The following is a 12,101-nucleotide window of genomic DNA, read 5'->3' on the forward strand; positions in this document are numbered from 1 at the left end:
TTTTCAATGTCGATCTCGATGTAGAGTAAGAGGACCATCAACATTTCTGGTCAATCTTCACCCAACAATCTTGGTGAAGAGTAAGAGGACAATCTTCAATGCCAATCTTCGTGTAGATTTTTAAAAAAAGGCACATACTAATACACACACATGATGGCATAATGTCATGGTGTAGAGTAAGAGGATATATAATATGGCCAAGGCAAGGGTAGAAAAAAGGTGAAAATAAATTTGGCAATTTATTATGATCAGGGTGAGACGGGTCAGGGAGATGACCCAAATGGGTGGCGCAACGGCATCAAAGATTGCATTGATATGTTGAATAAAACGACATGCACTATGCTAGATGACATAACACAAAGACATAATAGTATGTATGATAACAAAATAATTTATGGGACCGTAGCAACGCACGGGCATTCAACTAGTTGGTTATAAACTAACAGTGAAGATGGCAGAATGGAAAAACCGACTAGTGTTGTAAAGGAGCAGTGGAAAATTTGAGATTTCAATTGGCAAAACTGAGATTCAAGTTAGTCATAGTGGCAAAACTGATTATAGACTAGCGGTGGACATGATAGAATGGCAAAACCGATGAGTGATGTAAGTGATCAACGGCAAGATTGTGGTTTTTATCGATCAAATGGTAAATTTGAGATTCACGTTGGTCATAGTGGCAGAAATGATAAAACCCAAAAAAGAATCCAAACCAAATCCCGTCTTCCTTTTGCCTGCTTCGTCCCGATGCTCCTCCGCGCCTCGTCAATCTCTCCCCTCCCACCTCGTACCTCCGCCGCACCTCACCCTCCTCATGTTCCCCGCCCACGCTAGAGCCCCTGCGGCCGCTGCGGTGGCCACCGATGCGGCGAACTCAGCACAGGCGACGCCCGGGCGCCTGGTGTGTCTGGATCGCCCTCCGCCGCATCCACTCCGGCCTCTCCTTCCCCAACTTCTGAGATTCCTCAGCCATGGTCCAGGTGAACCATTTACGATTTAGTTCTGTTGGCGACATTAGTAATGTATACATCAGTACTACTTGTTACCTCCTGTCGACTACTCGACTCGTCATCTCCTAGAGTTAGCTGTGAGCTCGTGATTACAGTACTAGTGTAGTTGCTGCAGCTGCTTCTGTAGAGATAGCTTAGATATATCTGACCTCTGAATTTATCACATTTTCGCTAAAGCTTTCACTGCACGATTTGTGCAATCTGGAAAGATTTGCTGTGTCAAGAAGTTAACGGTGTATGTCGTAGCACACAACTAGCTACTGTTTCATGGAGTAATTTTGGCAAATGTTTGTAGTCAACAAAGGGCAATGGAGTAACAGTATCCCGTTACTGATGCAATCGCGGTTGGTTGCCCTTAATGTTTTTTCTCTTCGCAAAGTCATATGCAGTACCTAACAACATTGGGTGACCAGGAATCTTTCACAGGTAAAAATATTCTGTCTCACTGGCTCATAGATCGACATTTTAACAAGATTGTTTACCACTGTTATTGTTCAAACTGTTTAGTGATCTCAAGCCCAGTGGTTATTCCACTTTGTCTCTAGGTGACAATTTTGCCAGAATACCTTGAAGATTTTGCTATTGCCGGTTTTTGCTGTTCAGGGAGTGGTACGGCCACGCCCGAAAGAAGCCTGTAATAGAGAGCATGACGATATCAGGAAACACCTGCCCCTTCTCTTTCTCCAACCTCTAACACCACTCTTCCCCAGCTTTTCCCATGGAGTCCAACGGCTTCTTCTCTCCCTCCTCCGCCGCGCCCGCCTCTCTACCTCCTCTCCCATTAGATCCAGACCTCTGCCGAGCACGCAGTCTCTGAGGACACCAAGTTCGCATCCTCTTAGGTAGTTCCTTGGTGGTAATTTCTGTTGGGACTCTGGTTACCTTGTAGTATCTGTTAGTGTTCTGGGAATTAACATGATGGGTACAGATGCTTTTGGAAATTGTTTCCTGACATATATGGATAGCACGGGTGCATTTCTAGTCAGTGGGAGTTTTTCTGTCAGCCTGCGTACATCTACTCCCTCCTGCCCATTTTATGTTGTGCATAAGTTTTCGTGCAAGTCAAACTGTGCAAACTACCAAGAATATAGATAATAATACAAAGATCTACCATGCCAAATGGATATAATATGAAAATATATTTCATAACAATTCTTAAAATATTATTATTTTGTTGTATATGTTTATATTTTTATCAATATAGATGATTAAACTTTACTAAGTTTGACTTTGACCAAAGCTTATATGCAACATATTTTGGGCAGAAGGGAGTATGATCTATGTTGTTGTGCTTTCTAATAGCATTATCTAGAATATCCATTTGTTGCTAGTGGATTCCATGTGAAGAATTCAGGTCAATTTCCGTTCCATTCCCAGGATTTTTTTTTTGTACCATTTGATATCTGAAATCTCTAGAACTTGCTATAGTGCTATTGTAGAAAACCACGGTTTTCTGTTTTACATTTATCTGATACGGTCGTAGAGAAACATCATTGTAGAAGTGAGTAAATGGTTAACTGAAATGATACATATGAATTTTATTGTTGCAGGATCATGTCTTGTACCAGCTTGTTCAATGCCGCGCTGAATGGTTTGAGTCGCTGCTGCTTTTTTTCTGCTCCGTGTTCCACTATGAGCTAGCAACAAATGCGATGTAGGCATCTCTGATTGCATGCATCTCTGCCGCTGCATCTCTTGTCAATTTTCGGTCTCGAGGCTGTTTCTTTGAGCAGGATATGCCAAGCCTGAAGATGGAAACCAAGCATTCCTGAATCCTACTAGTAACATTATCATGTTGTTCTCCGTGCAGCCAGATTGTTGGGTCAGCTATCTCAAAGGTTCTGTCTGGAAGAGCATCCTCGGCAAACTTGTGCAGACCTAATGAATCTCTGAATGCGCTGTCTGTTGGGCTCCTTCCGGTAAACATCTCAAGAAGCAATATGCCAAGACTGTAAATATCACCAGGAGTTGAGACCGCAGAGCCTTCTCCATACTCTACAAATATGCAACATTTTTTTGGTAAGCATGACATATTTGTGTGAACATTATAAAGATGAAACTAGAAGAATTTCAGTTACCTGGAGCAACATAGCCTATGGAACCTCTAATTCCAATTGAGCTATATGAATTTTGCATCGTCTCACTCGTATTTTCTTGAATAATCCTTGATATGCCAAAGTCTCCAACTCGGGCACTCATGTCGTCAGCAAGAAGAATGTTGCTTGGCTTAAGATCACAATGGATTAGCAATGGTTGACAGTAGTTGTGGAGATATTCTACCGCATCCACAATATTGACAGCAATCTCAAGCCTCTGGACAAGGCTGAGTGTGTTGTTTGGACTTGGCTCTTCAGATTTTGGGTGAAGCCAACCATCCAGATTGCCATTGGGCATGAACTCAAAAACCAGTGCCTTGAACTCTTGACCTTGGTGGTTAACACTTGAACAAGACGTAATGATCTTTATGAGATAACGGTGTCGTATCCTCCTCATGGCCTCACATTCAGCCTCAAAACTCTTGGAATATCTGGATTGACCAAGGTTAAACACCTTGACAGCCAATGTTCTTTCCTCATTGGCCAAAATACACTTGAAAACTGCACCGTAACTTCCTCTCCCGAGCAAGTTCTCATCTGAGAATCCGTTAGTTCCTCTCAACAATGCATGATATGGTGTCCTCTCGTAATGGTCCTCAGCGACTGAATCTTGGACTATTGTTTTCTTGCTTTCTTTGAGCTTCTTGCGAAGTATCCAAACAAGAAGAATAACTGAAAGTAACAACATTATTGCTCCAGTTGTTGCTAGAGAAACTACAAGAGACTTTGGTATCTTCCTCTTATTCTTGCTCAAGGTGCTTGTGGAGCATGGAGCCAAGTGAAGTTTAGGTGTACCACCACACAGATTGATATTGCCAGCAACTGCTGTAGAATTGATGTTTCTGAAAATGCCTCCATCTGGCACCTCGCCTTGCAAATTGTTGAAGGATACATCCAATTTGGTCAATGATGTCAAATTTTGTAGAACTGCCGGGATTGATCCTGACAAGTCGTTGTGTGCTAGGTATAGTTCCTGCAGGTTTCCAATACTACCAAGGGCATCAGGGATATTACCAGAGAACTTATTCATGGTCAGGTTAAGTTTACCGAGTCCCTTTATATTAGGTATGCTTCCCCCAAAGGAGTTATTGTCTAACAAAAGCCATTCCAACACAATGCAGTTCTGAATACTGTCAGGTAGGTTTCCTGATAGAATCAGTTGGTTTAGGTTTGCTAAGCTACCAACTTCATTAGGAAGAGATCCAGTAAAGGAATTGTATGACAAGTCCAAATACCAAGAAAGGCTAGGTAACTTGAAAATTTCTTTGGGAATTGAACCGTTAAGTTGGTAATTTGTTGACAAGTCAAGTACAAAAAGGTTTTTCAACTCCCCCAGGCTTGCCGGAATTGGTCCCTCCAAGTTTCCATAGTATGCATAAAGCCTATTCAGCTGCGAAAGATTTCCTAGTGATGATGGTATGAGGCCTGACAAACTGTTGTAAGCAAAGGATAGCTCGACCAAGTTTTCTAGCTTGCCAATGCTGTCTGGAATAACTCCGGATATGTAAGTCTTTTCTATAGCAAGCGTGTCAAGACCAACCAAATTGCCTATGTCGCTAGGAACACCCCCAGAGACCTTACTCTCCATTATGTATAGCTTCTGGAGAGTCGTTGAGAGGTTTGTAATGGAAGCAGGTATCTGTCCCCCAAAAGAGTAGCCACCGAGTGCCAAGGTCTGCAGCTGGCTACAGTTAGCCAAAGAAGTGACGAATTCCCACCCCTTTTTATCATTTGCTTCGAGCTTATTCTCAGTCAAATCCAGAGTTTGGAGAGCTTCAAGCCTCCCCAAAGCGGGAGGCACATATCCACTAAATCTATTTCTGTTGAGATGAAGATATGTGAGATAAGATAGATTTGATATTGAGGAAGGGATGGTGCCTGTGAGGTGATTCCCATCAAGGCCAAGAACTTTCATCTTAGGGAACTTCTGGCCGATATCACTGGGAATGCTCCCATGCAGCATATTGGTCGCTACCCCAAATATTTCCAAGGATGACCAGTTGTAGAGAGAAGGTGGAATCGTACCGGTGAGATTGTTGCTCGAGACATCGAATAGCCGGATGCTGCCAAGATCAGCTGGCGGGATTGAGCCCACGAGCTGGTTAGTGGAGAGATCAAGGTTTCGTACAGAGGAGAGATTAGCAAGTGATGCTGGGATTGGCCCTGTGAAGCTATTGTTACTCAGCCAGAGTGTTGACAGGGACATGAGCTTTTGGCCGAGCTCAGCTGGGATGCGCCCGCCAAGCTTGTTGTCGTGCAATCCCATATTGGTCAAGCTGATGCAGGAGCTCAGGTTGACGGGTAACGTGCCGGAGAAGGAGTTGTCGTACAAGTCGAGCCTCTGCAGGCGGCGGAGGCAACCGAGGCTCGCAGGAATCTCCCCGTGGAGCCAGTTGTAGCTCAGGTCGAGCTTCCGCAGGAACGTGAGGTTCCCAAGGGCTGGGGAGAGTGCTCCTGCGAGGCCGCTGCCATTCAAGCTCAGCTCCACCACTCGTGCGGGCCTCTGGCTGCTGCATGTCACGCCTTCCCAGCTGCAGAAGTCGGCACTGCTGTTCCAAGAGGACAGCGAGCCGCCATTGCTGAGCTGTGCTTTGAAAGCAAGCAGTGCAGCCTCGTCGCCGGCGCTCACCACGGCGATCATAAGGACGGCGAGAAGTGAGCATAGCAAGCTCATGGCCATGACCCCCATTGCCGTTCCTCTTGATTTGGTTTCCGAGTAGCAGTTGCCTACTCCATATATTTATTTGGTTTGGTTGCTGAGTAGCAGTGGCGTCCAAGACATGATTTACAATTTGTCCTTTTTTTTGACAACTTGGCATAATCATTGGTTATATACTATGTCAAACCTTGCAGACTGTTGAACCAGAGGTATCAGACTATATGTCAGCAACGGTGGCTGAGTATGAGGATTTGGATGGGCAAAACGGCGCCCACCATTTTGTTCCTTGAGAAATGATTCTCACTGGTGTCTGATCTCCACTGGGGGATGGTACGTCTGTACACATATTTCCCTTTCGAGGAAAACGGCGAACACGGTAGGTGTATTCTGTACTCTCCGATGTGTTTTGATGTTGAGTGAGTTCTTGTAGCGCTGTAACCTCTCCTTACCGTGGAATGTAATTCTGCTGTTGATGCTATCTCTAGTTTTTTTTCTCTTGAGAATGTCGGCAATTTATTGATTAAGCAACATCGTTACAGAGTACATCTCTGATAGAGTCTGGGATAACATCAACAAAAAACTTAGTACAAGAATTTGGCTCACTGCTCCAAGCTAAGACATGTGCCGCTACATTCAGATTACGACCATAATGTTTGAAAGAGCAACTCATGGAATCTGTGGCTAGCTTCTTGACGTCGCTCACCACAGCACCCACCTCCGAGCGATCCCTTTCCTACCTATCTGTAGTTCTGTACGCTGTTGATGGCTTTCGGTTTGGTACAATGCACGTGCGAAATTTCCGAGCCCAGTGATAGAAACGTTGAACATATTTACTGTCAGTAATGGAGTAATTGTTTCAGCCTCTTGTTTCACTGTAGTACTACTTCAGTTTCAGTTTCTTTTTGCCAATTTGTACTTGAGTGTATAATTAGTTCCAAATCTACAATGCCCGAGTTCAAATCTAGTGAGATTCGTGTATTCATCTCTGCAGTTAGTTAGGCCTTGTTTGGTACTAGGTTTTTTTTTTTTGGATTAGTGCGGATAATACTCTAAAGTATTAGTTGATCTCCTACCGTCACTCAATCTCTACAAAACCCCATCCCCAATCCACTAGGTAGGGTAGAGTATTGTGCATTAAGAAAAATATACTAAGATTTGAGAAAAAAATAGGAATAAGCGAAGATTAAACTCGCTCGATACTCTAGAACCAAACATATTTTTAAGAATAAGTGGGGGATAACTGAAGCAACACAAGGTTGTGGAGGAACAGCTCCACCGTGTTGCTACAATGTGGACATCACAAGTGTTGAAGAAACCGCTTCAACGTGCCGCGCTAGATATCGCTCTAGGGGCGTAACCTAGATATCGCTCTAGGGGCGGCGCTATCAAGAGTTTAGTTCAAACTCTCAACACACAAGATCTAATCCAAGATCTAAAACAAGAATACAAAGTTCTCTTTATTGATAGGTTGGTAGTACATAGTATGGGTACATATGTAGAGGCTAGACCTCTATTTATAGGCTGCATGAGCCTTCACTCCTTAGCTCTACACAGAACTATAGTATTCTAGAGAACACTACATAAGCTAGGAAAAAATATACAAATATTCTAGTTACAATATATAGCTAGAACATGCTACAAACTACTACAGATCAACAGATCAGCTTGTTGGACCTCATTACAAACAGCGAAACAAATGGCCTAATTACTTGCTGCATCGATGAGTACTTGGAGAAGGGGCAGCGGTTACCGGGTTGACGGTGGGTAGAGTAGATTTTTTTTATAAAGGAAATATATTAATATCGAAATATACCGATTGCACATAGCCTCTGCAACAACACACCTTATTAGTAATACAGATGCACACAACTAAAGAAGGAAAAGAAAACTGGTAGTTGGGCAGAATAGACGCAGCACGGTGGATATCGTTTCAAAAAAAAAATGCAGCTGTGTCGGCACCAAAGCTGGTAGTTGGGCAGTCCTAGGTAGCACTAGGAACGTCCTAGCTAGTCCTATGTAGCCAAATGTTGACTGTCTTAACCATTCTATAGCAATCTGGATCCCCTTTTCTTCCTCTTCTTCCTTTACTGCATCGGAGTCGACCAGCGGTGTGGGGACCTACTAGTCTTGTGAATAATGGCGGTGGTCCTAAGACTTCTTATCGCGCTAAGATGCTGATTTGCCTGTGCATGTCCTCATCGATCTGGCGGATGAGTCGTGTTCCGGAAGGCTCCGCCGACGCTCCATTGGGCGAATCAAGCCTGGAGATTGCCGGATCGGGTGGAATTTGGTCGTGCGCACTCATGTTTTTTCTCGCAGTTTGGTTTCAGAGGGAGCGCTTCGAAGCTCTGCTGGCGGTTATTATCATGAAACACGTTCTCGTTCCATGGTGCAGGCGGAGAATGATATGGAAGCCGAGATCTGAGGTCTTGCAACGGTGACTTGAGTCTTGGTGCCGATGAGGATTCGGCTTGGTGATCTGTGACTTGGAGCAGTGGCATGCGAGAGGGGGCGACGGTACAGGAGACGTTCAAAGTCTTAATTTCATGGTAAAAATCTAAGATCTGGCCTTAATTGGTTGTGCCTAGCAATGTCCTTGTTGAAGGCATTGTTTTGAGAGTGAGGACTTTTCTTCAGAGTGAAAACCTAAGATTTATGATCGGACGACGACAACGCTTGTGCATTGTTACCTTCTTGGAGGCGTCGCTTTTGGAAAAGCTGAAATTATGGTGTTGTTTTGGTGGTGTTAGTCTTGCTGTTTTAAACGATTAGATCTCTGTAGCGGGACTTTTCTTTTGTGGTAATCTTCTTTCTTTTTGGGGTTGTGTGCATCCGTAATGCTGCTAGGCCAGTGCGTTGTTGCCGACGCTGGTGTAATTGGTATCTCTGTGATATTAATATGTGCTCTTTGTCAGAAAAAAAAGAGCCAAAAGACGCCCGTAATGGTTATCTGAGAAGACAAAGATGGATAGACTATAGCTAGGATTCCTTTTTCTTTATTTGTTTTGTTCGAATTTCAAATCAAAACGGAGGGTGACAGAAATACCCAAACCCATGTGTGTAAGTATAAAAATATTCCCAGAAAATTAAATGTATTGTAAGTAGGAAAATCTAGTCGTCGGATTTACAAGTTCTAACCTAAATATTCGAAAAAATTGTAATTGAAGTTTTAATAGTTTTAGTTGAGACATGCCTATCTAAAACGACATCTACGTACTATTTGTGACATAGATCGAGTGACCATGTAGCCGTAGGAGATTATTCACTCCATATGGTTACATGTTTCTTTCGAAATAAAAGCAGAGTTATTTGTAGTAATTCTGTAACGCCATAGTAGGAGTACCTCTGAAAGCTGCGTATCCCCTGTAAATTACCATGCGTTGCAAATACGCTATACACAATTGAATAAATTTCCGCCATAGAATTGGTGTATGGTTGGGACGGTGAACTTTGGTTCAGGATCAACAGATCAGCTTGTTGGACCTCATTACAAACAGCAAAACAAATGGCCTAATTACTTGCTGCATCGATGAGTACTTGGAGAAGGGGCAGCGGTTACCGGGTTGACGGTGGGTAGAGTAGATTTTTTTTATAAAGGAAATATATTAATATCGAAATATACCGATTGCACATAGCCTCTGCAACAACACACCTTATTAGTAATACAGATGCACACAACTAAAGAAGGAAAAGAAAACTGGTAGTTGGGCAGAATAGACGCAGCACGGTGGATATCGTTTCAAAAAAAAAATGCAGCTGTGTCGGCACCAAAGCTGGTAGTTGGGCAGTCCTAGGTAGCACTAGGAACGTCCTAGCTAGTCCTATGTAGCCAAATGTTGACTGTCTTAACCATTCTATAGCAATCTGGCTGTATAAATACCTCGTGCTCGCTCGTCACTCCAAGACATCATCCGCTGCAACAGCCATGGCTTCCACCAACGTGTCTAGCGCCGGGACAGGCAGAGCCCCCGTGGATGCCCCAGCGCCAGCGGGACTAGGCTCCTCCAAGGCCTCCTCGTCAGCGCTTCGGCTCATCCAGCACAAGAGGGAGGCATTGTGGTTCTACCGCTTCATCTCCATCGGCTATGACCACGTCTTCAACCCGGGCCAGTATACCGAGGACATGCGCGACGTTGCCATGGACGAGCACGCCGATCTCCGCAGGCCGAACCTCAAGGTCGTCGACGTCGGCGGTGGCACAGGGTTCACCACGCTGGGCATCGTCAGGCACGTCGACCCGGAGAACGTCACGCTGATCGACCAGTCGCCGCACCAGCTCGACAAGGCCAGGCAGAAGAAGGCTCTCAAGGGCGTCAAAATCATGGAGGGCGACGCCGAGGACCTTCCCTTCCTGGCTGACACGTTCGACCGCTACGTCTCCGCTGGCAGGCTTGTTCCTCCCTCTTCCGGTTTATATAAGGCCGAAACTGTTTGCTGCACTTGCACGTACCACAGTGCTCTCGTTTTTTCGAAAAATGGAAAACGCATATGGGTATCAAAACGTTCCGGAAAAATATATACAATTACACATACACATATAGTACTTGTGCCACAAGTTCCGCTAGAAAGTACGCTATATTTTGGGCTAGTCAAAAAAACAAATTTTAGGTGTACGTAAAATAAGCCAAAATTATGTTTTTGTCCTGCAGCCCAACCTAAACTTTGCAAAGGTATACAAAACATGGTTATAGTGTAGCATCTTCCAGACGCTAAGGAAGCCATAACATGGTTATAGTGTAGCATCTTCCAAAAATTTAGACATCATATATCCATAATCTCAAAAGAATATAGCAAAAAATTCAACAATTCAGTTATAGAAATGTGTACCGAAGAACCATGACGATTGTAGCTATAAAAGAAGCCCATAAGGGCATATCAATAGTGGTAGTAGCAGTATCTCCTCTTCGATGAGTTGTTTCTTATGTTGATTCCACGATTGAGAATCCTTTGCTTTTGGTCTGGCCTCCACTCCAGCATCGAGTATTGGCCCGATCCACAGCGGGGGATCAAGGAAGCCTACAGGGTATTGAGTACTGGTGGCCTAGCTTGCATCATTGGCCCTGTACGCCCAACATTTTGGTTATCCCGCTTCTTCGCTGATATGTGGATGTTGTTTCCAACGGAACAAGAGTATATTGAATGGTTCGAGAGAGCAGGGTTCAAGGATGTTGAACTCAAGAGAATTGGGCCAAAATGGTATCGTGGTGTTCGTAGGCATGGCCTGGTCATAGGATGCTCTGTCACCGGTATCAAGACAGAAAGCGGAGACTCCCCTTTACAGGTACACTTTTTTTTGAAGGTTCCACTGCAGATGCATTCTCTCAAAGAAAATTCAAATGTTCATCTCTCCCTACACATTTGGATGTTTTGTTCAATGGGCTTATTTACCATGGGTTACCGAAACGTGTTCATTTCCACTTGCATGTCTTTGCTAATTAATGGTTGTAGCTACTTTGTTTCTTATACCAACATAGGAAGACCTGAGCAATTTGTTCTTTAACTTTTTTTAACCTCACATCTTGTCACTTCCCATTATGTCCTACATATAAAGAAATATATTAAGTAGCAATGGTAAAGGAAGAGTATCATATACTATATGGAAATAATAGGCAGCTTTCAACATTTCCTCCCTGCAGCTTGGTCCAAAGGCCGAGGACATCAGCAAGCATGGAAATCCTATCCTTGTCTTCGTCCGCTTCCTCATAGGGACGATATGTGCTACCTACTTCTTTCTGGTGCCTATTTACATGTGGATAAAGGACAAGATTGTGCCCCGTGGCATGCCGATCTAAGGAAGGGGAATAGAGCCGCCAGAAGGAGAGAAGAGTCTATGTCCGACTTAGCCTCATCTATGCAAGGCACTCTTAATACCTTTTATATTTCATGTTGTGTATTTATGGATGTAATATACACAGAATTTTCCTAGAAGGGAAATCTCCGTATTTTTCATTATCTATTGGACTTGTAGTCCAAGAAGGTGGCCAATTGCTTTAACCCCACAAGAAGGCCATCTCTATAAATAAAAGGGTGGTTCTATTTATTACAGGAAAAAACATGTTGCGGTGTTGCATTACACAACATCCTCCCAAACTCTCTCGACACATGCATGCAAACAAATCGACACAAAGTGTGTAAATGCAACATACAAGTAAAAATCTTGTGTCTCTCTCCAACCATTAACCTGATTCATGGTGTTGCAAAAACATTGAAATTAGACCCCAACATTGGCATATTTTGATAACTTTGCTCGTCCCTAATTGAATTTCAGTCACTACTTGTCAGATTACATGCATGTTAGATAACTTACCACTTAACATGCCACTCCACTCATGTAAGACT

At 43.7% G+C, this 12,101-nt stretch overlaps 1 protein-coding gene and 1 pseudogene across 1 annotated transcript; one reads left to right on the forward strand and one right to left on the reverse strand.

Moving 5' to 3' along the window:
* Positions 1 to 2,639: 2,639 nt before the first annotated feature.
* On the reverse strand, positions 2,640 to 5,792 carry LOC124666154 (annotated as a pseudogene).
* Positions 5,793 to 9,687: 3,895 nt separating this feature from the next.
* LOC124664642 (2-methyl-6-phytyl-1,4-hydroquinone methyltransferase 2, chloroplastic-like) lies at positions 9,688 to 11,554 on the forward strand. Its single transcript, XM_047202112.1, has 3 exons — positions 9,688 to 10,151; positions 10,737 to 11,043; positions 11,399 to 11,554. The coding sequence occupies exons 1-3, from the start codon at positions 9,688 to 9,690 to the stop codon at positions 11,552 to 11,554; spliced, it is 927 nt and encodes a 308-aa protein (XP_047058068.1).
* The last annotated feature ends 547 nt before the right edge of the window (positions 11,555 to 12,101 follow it).

This window comes from Lolium rigidum, chromosome 6 (genome assembly GCF_022539505.1).
Source record: "Lolium rigidum isolate FL_2022 chromosome 6, APGP_CSIRO_Lrig_0.1, whole genome shotgun sequence".
Classification (NCBI taxonomy): domain Eukaryota; kingdom Viridiplantae; phylum Streptophyta; class Magnoliopsida; order Poales; family Poaceae; genus Lolium; species Lolium rigidum.

Excerpts from the sequence above, each read along its gene's own strand:
- LOC124664642 (XM_047202112.1), top strand. The coding sequence starts at position 9,688 with ATGGCTTCCACCAACGTGTCTAGCGCCGGGACAGGCAGAGCCCCCGTG. Across the intron at positions 10,152-10,736 it reads CGCTACGTCTCCGCTGGCAG|CATCGAGTATTGGCCCGATC; the intron begins GCTTGTTCCTCC and ends CCTCCACTCCAG. Across the intron at positions 11,044-11,398 it reads GCGGAGACTCCCCTTTACAG|CTTGGTCCAAAGGCCGAGGA; the intron begins GTACACTTTTTT and ends TCCTCCCTGCAG.